The following is a 19,885-nucleotide window of genomic DNA, read 5'->3' on the forward strand; positions in this document are numbered from 1 at the left end:
TAAATAGCTACATCTGTACATGTATTCATTGTAAATATAAGGTGAATAAATACAATTATATACAAAACGGTCAAATACAAAGTAGTTTGGGAGGGAGGACACCAGCAGCTGGGATCAGCAAAGGCTTCATGCCGAAGATGATGCCCAAACTGAATCTTAAAAGAAGGGAGGGGTTCTCTGAGGCAGAATAAGAAAAAGACATGGGAGGTGGTCAGTGCAAAGGCCTGGAAATAGGAGATGGAATGCAGATGAGGAAGGCCAATCTGAATGACTTACAGCATGTAGGGGGCAGAGGTGTCCAGTGTAACTGGAAAAGATGGGCCGGGATCGGGTTATATAGAATTTTAGAGGTAAAATAGAGTTTAGAAGCAATAGGAAGCTGCTGGAGTCAATTAAGTAGAGGAGTCACATGGTCACACCCGCGCTTAAAGAAAAATATTCCTCCAGAAGTGTGTAGGATGGACTGAAATGGTGAGAGGCTAGAGGCAGGAAGACTAATTGGAAAGCTTTTGTAATGACCTGGGCAAGAGATGATCAGGTTCTGAACTAAGGTATGCAAGCAGAGAGGAGGGGTTGAATATGAGAGATGCTTAGAGTGTAGAAATGGCAAGATTTGGCAACTGATTAGATATGTAGAATGAAGGAAAGTGAGGAATCTAGGATAATGCCAAGGTGATGGTAGTGCCTTCAATAGACATAGGGAAGTTTGAAAGAGGGGAGGGTTTAAGGGAAAAGTTAAAGGAGTTAGATTTTAGACATGTTCAGTTTGGGATGACTCTGGGAGATCTAGTTTTGAAATTGTCCTGAAGCTCAGGGAGAGACTAGTGATAGAGAGTGTGTGTGTGTGTTTGTGTGTGTATGTTCACACATCCTCAGTGTATGTGTACATAATATGTATATACACACATCCTCTTCTCTGATTCATCTCCATGGCAGAGCTTTCCAAGGAAGATCGAGCAGCAATCACCATTCAGTGTGCCTACAGGAAGCATCTAGCACAGAAGGAACGAACCCGTAGAATAAAAGAGAAGGAAGAATACACAGCCTTGATGGACCAGTTACAAAAGGAGGTAGGACTCCACATGTGAGGGAGTTGGGTAAAGTAATACGGGGTGAATGGTCCACTTAGAAGGAGAGTGATGCATGACCAGGGTCAGTGACCTACACTCTTGTGTCTGCCACATCTCTCCTGAAATTGGCTTTTGGGGGCTGGTGTCACCCAGAGGTGAGAGGAAACCATACTTTGGCTCTCAGGCCTTCCTGGCTATGGTGAAGCGTGAGCAAGAGCAGGCTCGTCGGGAGCGCGAGAAGGAGGAAGAGCAGCGGCGAAGGCGGCTGGAGGAGCAGAAGCGTCGGAAGCAGATGTTGGAAGCTGCATTTGAGGGAGATGTAGAGGAAATGAAGGCTGTGCTGAAGGAGGTCAGCATGGGGCATTCCAAGCATGAGTGAGGGGTCTCATCCATGGGTCAATTCAAGATCAGCCAAGATTAACTGCTAGGTCATCCAGGTGTAAGAATGGGGTCCAAATGGTCAATAAGAGGCCATTAAAGATTCATCAAGAACCAGAAAAAAGTTAGAGTCTGCAATGAAGTCAGGTCCAGGGAATAGCAGCAGGGGCTTATCAGGAACCTGTTGAAACTTATTTCCCATATTCTTGTCTAGCTTATTCCAAGGAATATCTCATATTCCAAAGCAGAGCTCAGAGAGGTTATGACCATGGTTGTGTCTCCCTCACTTCCTGAGGTTCAGAAGTCTTCCCAAAGCCACCTAAGGGTGGTCTCCCATCCTCAGACCACAGTGTCCCAGCTTTTATATACTCTCATGGTACCCAATGTTCCACTATAAGAACAGGCAGAAGACATAAGATTATACTTACTGCTGGGACTGAGAGAGAACAGACATCAGAGATGAAACACTAAGAGAGACAGGATTATCTCTGCACTTGTCCCCTGCTTCCCCCTATACAAGTGCTCCCCTAGACCTGACCCCTGTATGTGTCATTCATACCTTTCTGTCCTTGTCCCCTCACACATACCCAGTGTATATCCCTGTCTGTGTGCCCATTGCAACTCCATTATCCATTAGTCCCTAGGCATGTCACTGAGGAATGTCCTTCTGTCACCCTGCTTGTGTGTCACCAGGCTGTGTCACATGAGCATTTATTCCCATGTGGCCCCTGGACATGTTTTCTCCTGGCACTCCCTTTGTGTCACTGGGCATGTTGTGGGTCTTTGTGGAGGTAGGGGACGTGCTGAGCCGGGAGGGCGTGGGCCATGATGACCGGGGGAAAGCAGTGAGGCTGAAGAGCCACGTAGCCATGGTGGAATGTACAGATGCCAATGGGAACACACCACTGTCAGAGGCTTCAGGAGGAGGCCATCCTGCTGCCATCAAGTTCCTCATAGAAAATGGTGCCCACCCCAACTGCAAGGTATGGAGGGAAAAAAAGGACTTAGAGGAAGAGAGGGAAGTAAATGCAAGAAGGGAAGTTATAGGCCCTAGTTTAGGGAGTTCTGGTGATGAGACGATAGGATGGGGTGGTGGATAGTTGTGTGGTAGACCTGGACCAAGGAGTCCTGGGAAAGAAGGAAAGAAGGAAGTATGGAGACAGGGTAGCCCCAACATGGGAAGGCCTAGGCCCTTTAAGGGCTTAGGGAGTCCTGGGAGGTAGGGAAAAGAGAGGCTGAAGAGCCATGGCTGGATGACAGGAAAGAGAAAAGAAGTTGAAGGGATCCTGCTCAGGGAGTCTCTTCCCACCTAGGGAGCCTTTGGTCGGACCCCTCTGTATAGAGCTGCCTTTGGTGGACATCTGGCTGCAGTGGAGATGCTTTTGCAGCATGGATCAGACCCACGGATCTATGCAGATGATGGACATACTCCAGAACAGGTGTGGATATAAAAAACCCCTTTGCTCCCCCTTCTCCCCTACCATGATGCCTACTCTCCCTATGGAATCATAGACTCGATTCTCCATACCCTCTTCCTCCTAGGAAGGGCCCTGACCTTCTGCATTGTTCATATGAAGACTGAGCAGCTCAGCCTCCAGGCTAGGTACAGTGCCAGCACCCCAAATGGCTGTATAAACAAGTGTTTATACGTGTTTATACAGTGTTCAACCACGAGTGTAGGCTCCCCCTCTAGACCCTTCTTTCTAAGCCCCAGCTGAGACTTCTTCTTATCCTGGATAAGACCCTGCCCTCATTTTAATTCCTCTAGTACCAGCCTCAGCCCCCTGCTGAACCTAGCCCTGTTTTGTTTTTTTTTAATTAACATTTTTTTTATTCAACGACAGTCTGCCTTCTCTTTCTCCCACCACCTCTCCCATAAATCCCCACTCTCCCCATCGAGGGAGAAAAAAAATTCCAAACCCTTATTTTACAAACAAGTGTAGTCAAGGAAGGAAGGAAACAAGCATCTATTAAGTACTTACTATGCACCAGACACTGTGCCAAGTGCTGAAAATAGAAATAGGGGAAGGGAATAGGCATTTATTAACTACCTACTATATGCCAGATACTGTACTAAGCACTTTATAAATGTCCCATTTAATCTTTGTAACAACGCTGTGAGGTAAATGTAATATCCCATTTTATAGTTGAGGAAACTGAAGTAGACAGGTTGAGTGACTTGTCCAAGGTTGTAAGTGTCTGAGGCTAGATTTGAACTCAAGTCTTCCTGAGTTCTTGCTCAGCACTCTATCCACTTTGCTATCTAGTTGCAAAGTACAAGAGGGGGAAGAAAAAAAAATTGCTTACCTCAAGGAGTTTACTTCCTAATAGCAAACAGAACAAACTCCTACACTGGCCAGTCTGTTTCCCCACCCCCACCCCCCCAAGTCTCATTCCGCACACTGAGCCTTTAACCCCTTTATCAGGAAGTAGTTAGCACATTTCATCCTAAGTCCTCCAGAATTTTGATTGGTCATCGTGTTAATCAGAGTTCCTAAATCTTTCAAAGTCGTGTGTCTTTACAACATTGTTGATACTATATAAATTGTTTTTCTGGTTCTACTCACTTTACTTTACATCAGTTCATACAAGTGTTACCAAATTTCTCTGAAACCATCTCCTTCATCATTTCTTACAGCACAACAGTATTCTATCATATAACATGTTCAACTATTCCTTTATTGAAGAGTACCCCCTCAGTTTCCAATTCTTTTGACACCACAAAAAGAGCTACTATAAATATTTTTGTACATATGGATCTTTTTCCTCTTCTTTCAATGTACAGTCTAATAATTATGGGGGCATAGTTCCAAATTGCTTTCCAGAATGACTAGATCAGTTCATAGCTCCATCAACAGTATATTAATGTACCTATTTCCCTAATTTTTTTTGGTAATTTTTTATGTTCACATGACTGATTCACATCACATAGTACATCCATAGTGGCTTGCCCTAACCCCATCCCTAGGTGAATTATCCTACTGTCCCCTAACTCACACTGTTCTTCAAAACTTTCATAACATCCCCTGTCCTCCATACACAGTATCTATGCCAAACATAAGCATATTAATATTATGTACATTAATATTTGCATTCACAACAACTGATATATAAGATTCTCCTCAGAATTAGACATAATTGGGCTTAATTCAGATTTCAACTCAAGTAATAAAACAAATAATAATTATGAAATTATAACAACAAAATCAATTTTTAAAACCCAGATCGTAAATAAACTCTGGAAATATTGATATCATGAGGTCTTATGCAGTATGGGGGGAAAAATGAAAAAGAGAGAGGAAAAAAATGTTGATCCTGGATGAGCTCCCATAATGTGACTTTGACTCAAATGTATAAGGTAGATTTTTAATATTGGGCCCAAATTCATAGCAGTTCTACACTTAGAAAGGAAGTTATGAAATGGCTCATACTTATGCCCCCAGATAAAGAGCAAAACTCTAACAATGAGTTGGAATTAGAGCATGCTCCTTCACTAGGAAAGGTCTCTTTCTCTTTCATGGCTCTGATTTCACCCTCATGCCACACCTAGTAACATACAAGCAGAGTTGACCACAAGTGTTTACAAAAAATAATGTTAAATCCAGCGAATGTGTTTTTAATAGAATAAATTTAAGAAAAACACAAAAGAAAGGCTGAGGCAGGGTAGGGTCTACCCCTGCTACCTTGTTTCTCTCAGATGAGGACCTGAGATGAAATATACACCTCTCAATTTATCCATGTAGAGGTCATCTCTCCGGGTTTTGAAGAAGAGAAATGCAGATGTGGCAGACACCAGCTGCTGTTACTATGACACACAGCTACTATGGGACAACTAATACCTCTCCTTGTTTTCCTTGGGAGTCCCCAAACTCTGGCCATTGTTGTATATGCAAAACCCCCACACCCGGCCTCCCCACTCACCAGCAGACCTTGTATTAGCTTCCTCTTCCCAGACTAGAAAGAGCTACAAGCCCCAGGGGCTTTTGTGGCCAGCCAACCCCTTTACAGATATTGTTACACAAATATTTGAAATGCTGGCATGTGGAAGAGAGATTAGAATTGTTCTGTTTTGCCTCAGAAAGTTGAAACAGGAGCAACTAGTGAAAGTAGTAAAGAGACAAATTTAGGCTTGATATTGGGAAAAACTTCCCCACAATTAGAGCTTCTCTCTCTATAGCTAGAATGGGTTGCCTCATAAAGTAATGGGTTTCCACTCATTGGAGTTCATCAGGACAAAGTTGGATGAGTGCTTGTCAGGAATATTGCAGTCCAGGATTCTTTAGGGTTTGCACTAGATGGTTACTGAGGTTCATTGCAATGCTTAAAATTCTGTGATTGTTTGTTACAAAGTAGAATTCTTCTGAGATTGGGAGGATTGAGAAATGATACAAATGTAAATGTCACCTATGGGTTCAGTTCTACCAAGGACTCTGGCCTCCAACAAATCAGGTTCATTTCTGAGGGCATGACCCCAAAAGGTTAGCTTCACTCTTTGACTTCTTATGCTCCTATCCCAGAATAAAACTTCAAGAAAGTCTCGAAAACAAAGCTTCAGTGTGCACTCCCCACATGCAGAATAACAGGTTGCCAATTTCTTCACAGGCCCTAAATGTATAATAGAGGCATAGGGTATGGGGTATGGAACAACATTTATTCTACTCACCAATGAAAATGCATAAAATACAAGGGTATACAGGAAGCCATGAACAAATATAGAAACATAAAAGATTCAAATAGCTCATTAGCCTGATTAGAAACACTATCCCCTTCCACTCCCAGAAAAAATGTTCCTTGTAGGCACTGCTAAATAAATATTCCCCTTTCATCTCAGACATACTAAGTGACTCATTAGAATGTCATAGATGGTTGGCAGGGTGCAGATCTCCACTTTCATGTCCTGGTTTTGATCTTCTAGCTGTAGGGTGATCCTACTGGAAGCACTTATCTTCCTCTGATAAAATCTCTGTTAGGGAAATCTCCCTCTGGGTGGACAGATCTTGGCTCAAATCCGTGAACTTTCAGACTTTAGAACACAAACTCAAGATTACTTATAAGGTAATCCTTAAGACTAGAAACATCCATTCTCAGGGTCACAAATCTTTAAACTGTGCTCAGAAAAAGAAACAGAAAAGTAGAAGGCATCTAGAAATTGGAGATCCAGGAATGCCCATCTTGGGCTCACCTAGGCAAGCCTAGTCTGGTTGCCATGTGCTTCTCTTGCAAGATATCCATTTCTGCTACTTCAAGGGGTGAAGGTCCCCTCTATTCTTCCTTGCTGCACTCTGGTCTACAAATCCAAGGAAGAAAAAGCACACAAAAAAGGAATAGGTAGGAAGGATAAGTTGTTTCACAACTTGCTTTTATAGACCACAGAACAGGGACAAGCCACTTTGACCAGAGTTTGTTTCTCCTGATTCTCAGTAACCAGTCATCTTTTAGCCATCCCCAGTCATTGAGAACCAATCAGAGGAATTCTTTATCACCTCACCAAGGAATTATAGTACTGGTCTGCCTTCATGAGTCACGCCCCATCCAACACAAGTCCACATGCTGAAGTCTCATCAAGCCAATTGAGGGATTCAGCAGATTGATCAGGGCCTCTCCTAAATAGCATTAACAAAACATCCTTCTTAGAAAAAAGGAAAAATGGGATTGAATAAGGTGAGGCCTGGAAGCAGGGACATCAATTAGGATCATAAAAGTTTGCTTAATTGAAGTTATTGTAATTGTTCAGATGAGATGTAACGTGAGATGCCAAAGTGTTCCATGAAATGGTGTTTCTTGTCTCTTTGGACCTATGATAAAACCAATTCCATCAATTCCTTTATTTGCTTCTCCAAGGAGAACCTGTACCTGTAAGTTCAATTTCACTACAATTTCCTCATATCTTTTGGGTTTATTTATATTGAGAGTTTAGGAATTGATATAATTCAATTCATTCTATAATATGGCTCACTGGTCATTAGATAAGAATCTCACATTTAGGGTACCATCAGGAAATTTAATATGTATAATCTAAAAACTGGGAGTATATTGGTGCTGAAAAGAAGAATTTTTGTTTCAAGGAATAACTTGTGATCATTGAAAGTATTATGCAAATACAGACCAAGCCAGTCTTCTTTTGTTGTTGTTCAGTCACTTCCAACTCTTCATGACCTTATTTGGGGTTTTGTTGGCAAATTTGTTCTCCAGCTCATTTTATAGATGAAAAAACTGAAGCAAACAGGGTTAAGTGACTTTCCCAGGGTCACATAACTAGTATCTGAGGCCAGATTTGAACTTACGAAGATGAGTCTTCCTGATTCCAAGCCCAGTGCTCTATCCACTCCACTACCTAACTGCCCAGCACAGTTTCAGATACAGGATTTATCCAAGACACATGATAAATTAATAACCTAGTGGGTTGCTGTCATAATCTGGTAAATATGTAATCTCCATCCACTTGACTTTTACTATATAGTTTGCTGGACCAATTTCTTTTAAATGCCAGTGGATCTCATTGGAGTGGCCATATAGTATTCTGGGGCATGATACCACTTACAAAGAGAAGTATTTTGTGGAAGAAAAAACACCCCCACCCCATATTTGAGCCGTATCTTTAAGGGGAACATTTTTATTAATGTGCAAGCATTCTGCTTGGATAATAATAGCTAGCATTTATATAGCATTTCAGCCTCTTTGAAAGTGTCCTCCGTATCCTGCGGCTCTCTTCAATTCTCTCTCCTGGAGTTCCTTTTCAGAGAGATTTTTTTTAAAAATGTGATGTAAAACTCCACCTTCCAATTTTGATACTAGGATAACTTTATCTCTTCCTGAACTGAGAAGAACTTCAACACCCAGGATCTTTAGCAACTTATGCCTCCTCAAAAAGCAGCCAGTCAATCCCAGTCTTGTTGATGTAATAGGGGCTTGAGAGGTTGTTGTTGTTTGTCCTTCGTTCTGGAAGAGGACCATGACATCAGGGAGGTGATGCCATGACATGCAAGTGAATTGGATTTAAGTGAGGGAGGGCTGTGCAAAGTCACTGGCCTCACTTTCTCTTCCAGAGCCATCTAGGTTCAGTGGCCAGATCAGGACAAGTGGAGTTGGCCCTCGAGGGGGAGTAGGGGTTTGAGAATTGAGAATATCAAAGTCTTTGATCCAGAAGGGAATTGAGTCATGTCCTGGAGTTCTTAAAGAGACACAGTCTGTAAGAGACAGACTGAGAGGAAGGAAGGGGACCTCAGCTGAACAGAAGAGGCAGTGGGGCTAGGAACCCCACGCAGGACTTGGGCTGAGCTAAAAAGAATCTGAGACAGAAGAACAATGGGCAAAAGAAAAAAAAAGTATGACTGACATGTGACAGAGAAGGGAAAAATCAAGAAAGGCTAAAGCCATCAGTTTTACCCATCCCTTCAAGGACTGAAGGAAATACCAAGAAAAGGTCTGCTCTTTCTCCAACTTCTAGTGAGCTCTCATCTATTAGTAGACATTGTAGTATACTCTTCTCACTTCTTTCTGGTTTGTCTCAATCAAAAAGAGGTCAGGACTTAGATAAAGATAAATTTAAATAAATACAGAGAGCCAAACCTTTACCTAAATGTTAGGAGCTTTCTAACTGGGGGCTCTGAGCTATTGTAGTCATTCTATTAACTTTCTGTTTAATAGAAACTTTATGAAGCAGCAGAAGAAGGAGACCATAAGGTGCTGTGGGGGCCTTTATATTGTCTCTATGTTAAACTATGAGCAAATTGTTTAAATCTCCAGAGATAGAGGAGGTGGGGAGGAGAAGGCAGTGAGGAGCATCTGTTACCAAGTGCATGCTCTACAGCAACACTATATACCTTTAACCACTAGTATTACACCAGAACAACTGTTACATTGGTGAACATATATGTCAAGGATATGTTTCCTTTCTTTATTCCTACCTTAATATTAATTATCAAGGATTATTTAACAAAATTATCTAATTTTTCTTGTACCAAGGAATCTTGTATGTTTTTAACACATCCATGGAAGACACCTTATTAGAGCTGCATTTTGCACCTTAAAAGTTGTATTTTGCTGTACTGAGCCAAATGCTTTTTCAACAAATTGAAATTAAAATTTCCATACTTTCATAGTCAATTGTGTGACAGTGAAGATGTCTGCTGTAGGAAGTGGTCTGAGAATACCTGTTGGTTCTCTTCTCATATTTTCCTAAAGAATATTCTCAATGTATGCATAGACTCTCATAAAAATTTTATAGAGATAGAAGTTGCTGATATCTTTGCAGATGCTTTCTTGGGAAATCAGAATACTGCCTGTTATTCTTTATGGGTAGGAAGGGATTTCTGACAAGTATTTATTAAGCATCTATTATGTTATATGCCAGGCACTGTTCTAGTTGCTGGAATTAAAGTATAATGAATGAAATAATCCCTACCCACAAGGAGCTTATAGTCTAATGGGGAAACAATGAGTATATTCAAAAGTATGTACAGGATAAATATGAAGAGAATAAATACAAAGTAATTAATATAAGGTAGTTTGGGAGGGAAGACATTAGCAGTTTGGATCAGAAAAGGCTTTATGGAAGGTAGCACTTGAACAGTCTTGAAGGAAGAAGAACTGAGATGGAGGTGAGGAAGAGAATGCATTCCAGGTGTTGAGAATAACCTGTTTAAAGCCATGGCAATAGGAAATGGAATGTTGTGTTGGAGGAACAATGAGTACATCTGTGACCAGTTATCCTGTATGTGTGTGTTAAAAATATGGGCATTTTCATTTTTCATTGTACTGTTCAGTGCTTATCATGTCCAGTTCCTTCTGACTCTCTCCCTGAAGAAAGTATGTGTGGGGGCAGCTAGGTGTTGTGGTGAATAGACTGCTGGGACTTGAATCAGGAAGACTCATCTTTGTAAGTTCAAATCTGGTTTCAGATACTTAGTAGCTATGTGGCCCTGGGCAAGTCACTTAGCCTCTACTTTCCTCAGGCCCTCTTCTGTAAAATGAGCTGGAAAAGGAAATGGCAAACCACTCCAGTACCTTTGTCAAGAAAACCCCAAATGGGGTCACAAAGAGTCTGACACGACTGAACAACAACATAGACAATGAAGTAAAATCATTTTTTTTAAAAGTATGTGTGGATATGCACCCATGATACTTAATAACCTACAAGATTTGGTTCCCTTTATTTCCTTAATCCTAACCCATATTTTCACTGCCCTTCTGTATACACACTTTCACTTTGGAGTTGTCAAGTATGTGTTGACTTAGTTTGGAAGACTCTATCAAGTTTTTCCCAGAATTTCTATACTTTTTTTGCTTATGTTTAGCTGGAATGTTGAAATATAAGATGACAAAGCATCTCATAAAATGATGTTGTCTATTGCCTCTGGATGCATGAGGAAAACAACTTTTCCAGTTGTCCAAGGACAACCTGTGAGCAACATTTCTATTTAGTTGCAAATTCTTTGTCTTCATCTGCAGCTAAAACATGGTTCATGTGGTTCAGTTCTCCCAATAGTGTCAGTGAGTTGGAAATGGAATTCACATTGATAGTACCAAGAGTTAAATTAATGTTTTTAAAGGGTCTAAACGCCATGTGATTCTTAGCCCTCTCTGCCCCCTTTTTTGGCTCTCTGCCCCCATCACTGTGTAAGCTGAAAGGGTCAGGGCATATCGACTGGGGTTCAGTGTGTAATTGATTTATGTTGTGGGCTACCATGGCCAAGGAATTTTTCAGCTTGCAACAAACCCTATACACGCTAGGCTGAGTTCTCAGCATACAGTCTGTCATTGGGATTGTCTTCAAAATCTCTTCCACTTGGTAGAACCTGCCAAGGCTTATGATCTACTACCATCATGTTAGAGGGCCCAGGATTACCTACATATCACCATGAAGTATCAGAGTAGAATGTTTCTGGAGTGAAAACATAAACAGTGATGATGCACACACTAATGACTATGATGATGCATGGTATGGTAGAAAGAGGATTGGATCTAGAATCCAGATGCCAGGGTTTTCATTCTGGATCACATACTAGTTTTGACAAGTTGCTTTGTTTCTTTAAGCCTGTTTCATTATCTATGACAGGGCTGTCCAAAACATGGCCTGTGCACCCCCATGCAACCCACCTGTATCCACCACAAGCGCAGAAATCGACATAAATGCTTTAGTTAAAGCATTTATGTCAATTTCCACGCCCTTAGTAAACACAGGCAGGCTGCATAAAATTGCACTGCAGGCCACACTTTGGACAGCCCTGATCTATGAAATGGAGATAAAAATGTCTGAGCTCTCTATCTTACAGGGTACCTAACATGGGCATGTATATCCACCTGCACGTATAGGCACCTTTGTGTATTCATGATGTCCTTTAATCTATTCTCCACATGTAGGTAGCCTCCTTGGATGCTGTGGTAGATGTCTTGAGGTCCTGGGACATTAGTCTCACAGATGCCATGCTGAAGAAGATGGAGGCTGAGCAGCAACGTCGGGCCCAAGAGGCCCAGAAGCAGAAGGAGGCAGAAACCAAGCGGTGCCCATGGGGAAGGGAAGGGTGGGGAGAGGGGGCCACTTCAGGTGTTACATGAGAGGCACTAGGGTGGGTTTTGGGGTGGCAAGTGAAGGCTGGAGTTAATGCATAGAGGTAATGACTAGGGAAAATCACCACCCTCACTTCCCCTATCCATTCCTACAGAATGGCTGCCAATGTGCGGGAGCTACAGAAGGAGCAGGAACGATGTCAAAAGGAGGCTAGTATGAATAGGACCCCAACCCCATGGTCCCTCAAAACCATGCCCCCCAAACAAACCCAGAGCCCAAGTTCCCATATGGGTTCCCAAACCCATTGAGTTCAAATGGAAGGGTCCTCAGAATGTATCTAGTACAACCCTTCTTTATCATGAATCCCCTCAACAGCAGCCCCAAGCATCCACTGTCTGCTCTGAGACTTCCTGAGAGGGAGAACCTGCTACCTCCTGAATTAGCCATTCTACTTCTGAACACTTCTAATTGCTAGGAAACTTTGTCATACATCAAGCCTGCATTAACCTATCGACAACTTCCATCCGTTATCCATAATTCTGCCTTCCTAGGGTCAAGAAGCTCATCTAACACCTCTTACACATGACAATCCTTCAGATACATGAAGGCAGATATCATAACCCTTTTGGGCAGCTAGATGGTACAGTGCATAGAGCACCAGGCCTAGAGTCAGGAAGAGCTGACCCGAGTTCAACTCTGACTTCAGACACATCCTAGCTATGTGACCCTGCGCAAGTCACTTAACCCTGTTTACCTCAGTTTACTCTTCTGTAAAATGAGCTGGAGAAAGAAATGGCAAACCGTTTCAGGATTGTCAAGAAAATCCCAAAATGGGATCATAAAGAGAAAAATGACTAAAGAAAAAAAATCGCATCCCTCCTAAGTCTCTTCTTCAGATTAAACATTCTCAGTCCACTGAACCAGAAGGACCTATTCTCCAGTGCTCTCACCACCCTTTTCTGGATGGTTTCCAATTAGGCAGTGTGGCATTAATCACAAGAGGTATTCTGGCCATGGAGACCAAAGCAGGACTATTCCTTTAGTCTGTATGCCAGAGCTCTCTTAATGCAGCTTGGGCAGGAGGGCATTAGCATAAGGGAGGCCATGTCTGCCATTCACTCCTATTGGTCACAAAGTCCACTAAGACCTCCATCCATAGCTTTTTCACAGGAACTCTAATATAGTCGTTGCTCCCCCACTCTGTACCTGTGACGTTGGCTTTTAAATCCAAATGTAGGAAATTACATTTGTCCCTGTTGCATTTTATCTTGATTCACCCCATTGTTCTAACCTATTGAGACCTTTATCAATCCTAATTTTATCATCAACCATAGAGATTCCTCTTAGTTCCCTGTCATCAGAAAATATAATAAGTATGCCTTTCCTGGTTTCAAGGCATTGATAAAAACATTGAATATCACAGGACCAAGAGTAGAACCCTCAGACTACCCTTCAAGCTGACATGAGGCCATTAACGATTACTCTTTGAGTCTAGTCATTCAGCCAATTCTGAACCTCCCTCATTGTATTATTATCAACAAGCCCACATTTCTCCATTTTGTTCACAAAGATAACATGAAATAATGCATTGAATGCTTTCTTAAGTATGCTATGTCTAGAATATTCCTCTTACCTACCAGTCTAGCTACTGTCAGAAAAAGAAATGAGGCTTGGTCTGGCATAACCTGTTCTCATTGAACCTGTTGTATTCTGATTGTGCATGCATATGTGTGTGATTTTTCTTCCATTTCTAAATGTTCTCAGACCATCTCTTTAGTAATGTCTTCCAGAATTTTGCCAGTAATAGAATCAAGTTCACTGATCCTATAATTTGCAGACTCCACACTTCTCTTTTTTGAAAATTGGGACAGCTTTTCCATTTTCCAGTTCTGTAGCAACCTTTACCATTCTCCAGGATCTTTCAAAGATCATGCACAGTACATCAGCAGTCACATCTGCCATTTGGATTTGGTTTTGGTTTTGTTGTTTTTTGGTTTTTTTTCCAGTACAATGGGATGAAGTCTGATCATTGGCTTGAACTTGAGGAAAACTGGATTCTCTTTTACCATCTCACTTATCTTGAATTTCTACTCCCTGCTATTCTTTTGTTTGTTCTTTTCCAACTAAGGAATGCTTTTCTTGGAAGAGGAAACAAAAGCAAAATAAGGGTTGAATAGTTCTGTCTTCTTGCTTTCATCCATTGTCATCCACTTAGATCAGCAATCCTTCCCAGTTTTTAATGCTCCTCTTGGGGACAAAATAGCTTAAAAGCCTGTTTTATTGTCCTTCACATTCCTTCCCAACTCCTTCTGTGCTTCATCCCTCTTGACATTCTTCTTATAGGACAGTACTGTCCTTTTGTATTCATCCTCAGTTATCTGTTCTTGCTTCCATTTTTCTATCCACATCTCTTTAGAATTTGAATCGGTTAGTGAGGTTACCTGTACAGTCACATTTGTTTCTTTAGTTCCCCCTCAGAATCATTATGCTTGTTTCTTCTCCCAAAAATGAGTCCTCCCCAAAGCTATGTGACCCATTCCATGCTTCTCAAGAACCCAGCTTTCCTCCCAAAACCCAGATCCACATATCCCAGGCCCTTTAAACACCAATGTAGCCCTCCACTCCCAGGTCCCCCTAACCAACAGTCCCACAAACTCAGATTTCCTGAACCTAGGATCCTTAAATCCAGAGCCCTCCAAACCCAGATCCCCACTATGAGCCTCCCATAGAGAGCAGGCCAAGACTCAACCAACCTTCTTCCCTTCCCCCAACAGCTGCAAAGAGCCTACTGTGAACTTAACAGGAGAATCACAGAGCATGACAAATGTGAAAGGAAAAAGATGGATAAAACAGAGATTACTCTGCAGGTAGGAGAGGTGCCATTGCTGGAGGAGAGGGTCACACTATATGAGGGACAAGTCACTGCAAAGAGGGGCGATGAGTCACTGTGGAGGCCTTGAGGGGTCGCCATGGGTAGGGAGGCATGAATGACATAAAAGGGAGGGCCATCGCATGGGAGGGGTAGCTGAAGCAAAAAAGGGCACACTAGAGGGACTGTCACAATGAAGAGGAGAGTCACACAGGAGAATCATGGATAAAGAATTCAAAAAAACCTTGGAGGTCATCTTGTCCAATGTTCTTATTTTACAGAGAAGCCCAAAGAGGCTAAGTGACTTTCCCTAGATTATGACAGAGCCGGGAATAATAAAACCCAGGGCCTCTGACTCCAAATCACAGGATTTGAGAATTAAAAGGGACCTCAATAGCCATCTAGCGCAACTCATACATGAAAGGGATGTCCATCTAACAAGTGAAGACCTCCAAGGAGGGGGAACTCACAACTTCTCTAGGTAACCCATTCCACTTTGGGACAGTACTAATTGTTAGGAAGCCTTTCCTGACATCATATGGTGTTTTGGGTCTAGATAGCTGCAATTTTAAGGAACTTTTTTCCATTGGATCTGAATCAAGGGTCTGAATATGGTTTTGTGGCAATCTCATTTCCCCCATCACTTTCCCTAAGCTAGATATGCCTGTCAGATCCATCAGTCACTGGAATAGACATTTATTGTTTACTATTGTGTACTAGGATTCTGCTAAATTCTGGGGATAAAAAGAAGCAAAGACTGTCCCTGCCCTCAAGGAGCTTGCATTCTTTTGGGGAGACAACATGTTCAAGATGCATACAGATAGAAGGCAGTCTTGGAGGGGAAAGCATTAGCCAGTCAGAGGAAGATACAAAATGAGCAGACCCAGTCCCTAATCTTGGGGAGTAGGGGTGGAGCTGGATGGAGATTAGACACAGAAAGCTTAACAATAACCCAAAACAATTCATGACTATTGCTGAAATGTATGAAACAGACTGGTTTTCTCTCACATAATATATCTTAGTTTGCCTGCCTTATTGAGGTCAATTATTCACATAGATTCCAAGTGCTTCAGGAATCTCCAGGATGGGGAGACCTCACTGTGGACTGGGGTGAAGGGTGCAGGGAGGATATGAGAGCGGAGATGGGCATTGGAGGATTGGGAGTTGGAGATATGAGGAGGGGCAGAAGAAGGGGGAATATCATAAGCTAAAGTACAAATCTAGGAATGAACCCACTGTCTGGTGTGGTTGGTCATTAGGAGAATGGGGATGAATAGTCTGCTTTGGCTGGAGCCAAGGGTGGGTGTGAGGGGAATAGGTGGAAATAGTTGTGGAATAAGACTGGAGAGGCAGATTGGGGTGAGAGGGAGAGGGAGTTTGAATACTAGGCTAAAGAGTGGGCATTTTATTCTATGGTCAGTGGGGCACCGTTGAAGTTATGAATGATGTGATCAGGGCTTTAGAAGGACTTTAGAAGCACTAATCAAGCAGACTGGATTGGAAGGGAGAGAGAGCAGAGGACAGGAGGCTATCTGGAGGACAGGAGGCCATTGTCCCAATGTAGGCTAGCAGACCTGAAGCCTGAGCTATGTTAGAGGTTGTTGGGGATATTGAAGAGCAGATTGTTGTGAGCACTATTGTAGAGGAAGAATAGATAAGGCTCAGTGATTAAATGGCTGTGGATAAAAATGGTGGGAATGGGACTGCACCCCAGGCTTTCCTTGGTTCTGATGCCTCAACCCAACTCACAGAATTATAGAAGTTTGGCATTGGAAGGGACCTCAGAGACTACCTAGCCCAACCTGAGCAAGCATCTGCTCTACAACAAGAGACCCAGACACTGAGCCTGGCATTAGGGATACAAAGACAAAAATAAAATGATCGCTCCCCTCAAGGATCTTACATTCTATTGGGAAAGATATAACATGATAATATCTCCTTTTGAGTTTTTTGTGTCTTCTCTCTTGCTTCTTCTCTTATCTGTCGGATCCCACCCAGTCTCTTTTCCTGGGTCTTCATTCAAATCACACCCATTGAGTGGGCATGTCCAAGTCTGTGTCTTGGACCCTTTTGTCTTCCTTTATTCTCTCACTTAGGGATCTCATCAACTCCCATAAATTTAATTGTCATCTCTATGCAGATGATTCCCAGATCTATATATCTATCCCTGATCTTTCTCCTGAGCCCCAGTCCTACATTACCAATTGCCTATTGGATATTTCACAACTGGATGTCCCAAGTGCATCTCAAGCTCAATATAGCCAAAACAGAATGTATTATCTTTCCTCCAAAACCTTCCCCTTTTCTGAATTTCCCTATTATTATTGAGGGCACCTCAACATAATCCTTCTAGTTACTCAGGTTCAAAACCTCAGTGTCATCCTTGATTCCTCCCTCTTGTGCACCTCATATAGCCAATCAGTTGCTAAATCTCATAATTTCTTTCCCTACAATATCTGTCACATATGTTCTCTGCTCTCTGCTCACACAGCTATCACCCTAATTCAGGTCCTCATCACCTCTTGCCCAGGCTATTGCAATGCCCTTCTAATTGGATTCCCCACCTCAAGTCTCTCACCCCACTCTAACCCATTTTCTCTTCCACTGCCAAAGTGATTCTCCTAAAGCATGAGTCTAGCCATGTTATTCCCCCTGCCAGCCAATATTTTTTAGTCTGTTAAGATCTTTTTGGATCTTAATGGGCTCACCTCCTTTCATTAACATCCATGTTCTTGATGATGTCTTTTATAATTGCTTCTCACTCACAAATTATCCCTGTTAATATGCAACTGCCTGCTAGTGTGCTAACAAACAGTTCACATCTTTCAAATGCCCTTCAGGTTACCGGAAATTTTAATTCTTCTGAGAACATGGTGCCATATTCCATGAATCACAATCATATAACACCACCAGGAAAATACTGGCATTAAAGAGAGTCTTTTAAGCATAAAGAAACTTGGAATCACTGAGCATGCTTCACAGTTTCCTATATTTGATAAAGCATAAGTTCTTGTGATTCTAGCTCATCATCCATTGACAGGGCCTATCCCAAAGGTGCGCAGTAATAGAGCAGCACAGAGGACTGCCTGGTCATTAACTTGACAATATGCATTCTTCATCTCCTTGTTTTTTTCCCCTGTGGTTTTCTACCTGAACACTTTTGAGTAGCCTTTAGATCTCATTGAGGAAACTCTAGTGTTTTGGGAGCCTGATAGAGTCAGCACAGTGTCATCTATAAACAGTATTTGGAAAACCTCATCATCTATAGAGAATCTCTCTTCCATTGGGACTCTGAACAGGACATTCTCCATGACTATGGTGAACACCTTAGGTGAGTTACAAACATCTCATTGATCTATTCCCTGCTTACTGTTAGTATTTAAGTGATCATTGAATAAAATTCAGCAATCACATTTGTCAGGTTTCTAATTAATATATGCATGGTAGATAATTTATTGGTAAAGGACCCTTAAAGCTAAATTTTGTTCTCCTGAATGATATGCTTTTTAAAAAAATAATCAACAATTAAGAAGTATAATGGGATTCTATATTCTCTAAACTCAGTCTTATCATATTAAGGAAAATCTCTATACCTGTGTTTAAAATTTTTAAAAGTTGTGAATGGATGATGCATCTTATCAAAGGCCTTTTCTTTTACACTTTTTATATTATTTTTATTATCACTAAGACTTATAGTGATCTTTTCCTACTATTGAATATACATTCATGGTATAAGTACCATTTGGGTTATGAACAACATTTTGATATGTTGTTTAATTCCATTTGTTATTGTTTTGTTTAGTATATTTGTGTTAATATTCTTTAACACCTCCACAAAATCCTACTCCAGTGCCTCAGTGTGGCACAGAGATGATCGTTCATTCTCAAAGTCTTTACCAGCAAAGCATAAACCTGATAGCAGGTTCCACCATGCTGGAAAACACATTAAGTACAGTCCTGCCAAAAATGTATGTCTGCTTTCTGGAGACCAACCTAGTTAAGTACATAGAAGCTCATCATCATTAGGCTGGCCATTAAGTGATGAAATATTTTTCCTCAGTAAAGAAAAATGCAAAATAGCCCTCAGCCCTATGTGGCCACCATATGCTTCTGTCATGACAGAGGCAGATGCTGCTCAGGATCATAAAGCTTTTAGGTCATCTAAAAACAATAACTTAGTTATTGGCATTCAAAGTATCTGACTCTGCTCCAAATGAGAAAACAAAAAATAATCCCACCATAAAGAACTATTATGATGACAGAGACACCCACTTTGATGATGAGAATGACTCCAAAATCTCTACATGCAAAGCCTCAGAGAAAAACACAGCTTGAGTACAAGTTCAAAGAAATGAAGCAAAAGTTTTAAATGATTTTATAAATGAAATGAGTGTGTTAGAGAAAAGAATTGGAAAAGAAATGAGTGATGTGAGAGAAAGACATGGAAAAAAGAATTAACTACTTAACACGAGTGGTACAAAATCTTACCCAAATTATGGATCCCTTGAAAATTAGAATGAACCAAACAGAAATTAATGATTCCATGAAGCAACAAGAAATATTAAAACAAAAGATTTTAAGAATAGAAGAAAATATAAGATATCTCATATCAAAAACAACCAATCTGGGAAACAGATCAAGGAAAAACAACTTAAAAATTATTGGACTACATGAAATACATGATCAAATGAATAGTCTAGATTTTAAGAAGTCATGGAAGAAAACTGCCCAGACATATTAGAACAAGAAGGTAAAATGAAAATAGAAATAACCACCAATCACTTCCTGAAGGAAACCTCAAAATTAAAACTCCCCGGAACATGAAAGCCAATATCTAGCACTTCAAAGTCAAAGGAAAATTCTGTAAAGCAGCTAGAAAGAAAGCTGAAGTTTTGAGGAACTAGTCAGGATTAGAGCTAATTAGAATTTTACTTCCTTTTAGTCTTGAATTTATTCATATTATTGTAGTAATTGTCAATAGGCAATAAATATTTATTAAGCACTTATTATGTGCCAAGCAATGAGCTTCAAGGAGCTTACAACCTAATGGGGGAAGAT

General features: G+C 41.3%; 1 protein-coding gene across 1 annotated transcript in view; it reads left to right on the top strand.

The window, feature by feature from the left end:
• The first annotated feature begins 929 nt into the window (after nucleotides 1–929).
• IQANK1 (IQ motif and ankyrin repeat containing 1) overlaps nucleotides 930–19,885 on the top strand; it is a 33,723-nt gene continuing 14,767 nt past the window's right edge. Inside the window, exons 1-7 of the mRNA XM_036741046.1 lie at nucleotides 930–1,070; nucleotides 1,255–1,419; nucleotides 2,240–2,431; nucleotides 2,762–2,887; nucleotides 11,811–11,950; nucleotides 12,113–12,167; nucleotides 14,733–14,825. Coding sequence (XP_036596941.1) covers nucleotides 930–1,070; nucleotides 1,255–1,419; nucleotides 2,240–2,431; nucleotides 2,762–2,887; nucleotides 11,811–11,950; nucleotides 12,113–12,167; nucleotides 14,733–14,825 — 912 coding nt within the window. The remainder of the gene's footprint in view (nucleotides 1,071–1,254; nucleotides 1,420–2,239; nucleotides 2,432–2,761; nucleotides 2,888–11,810; nucleotides 11,951–12,112; nucleotides 12,168–14,732; nucleotides 14,826–19,885) is intronic.

Source organism: Trichosurus vulpecula, chromosome 1 (genome assembly GCF_011100635.1).
Source record: "Trichosurus vulpecula isolate mTriVul1 chromosome 1, mTriVul1.pri, whole genome shotgun sequence".
NCBI classification, from domain to species: Eukaryota; Metazoa; Chordata; class Mammalia; order Diprotodontia; family Phalangeridae; genus Trichosurus; species Trichosurus vulpecula.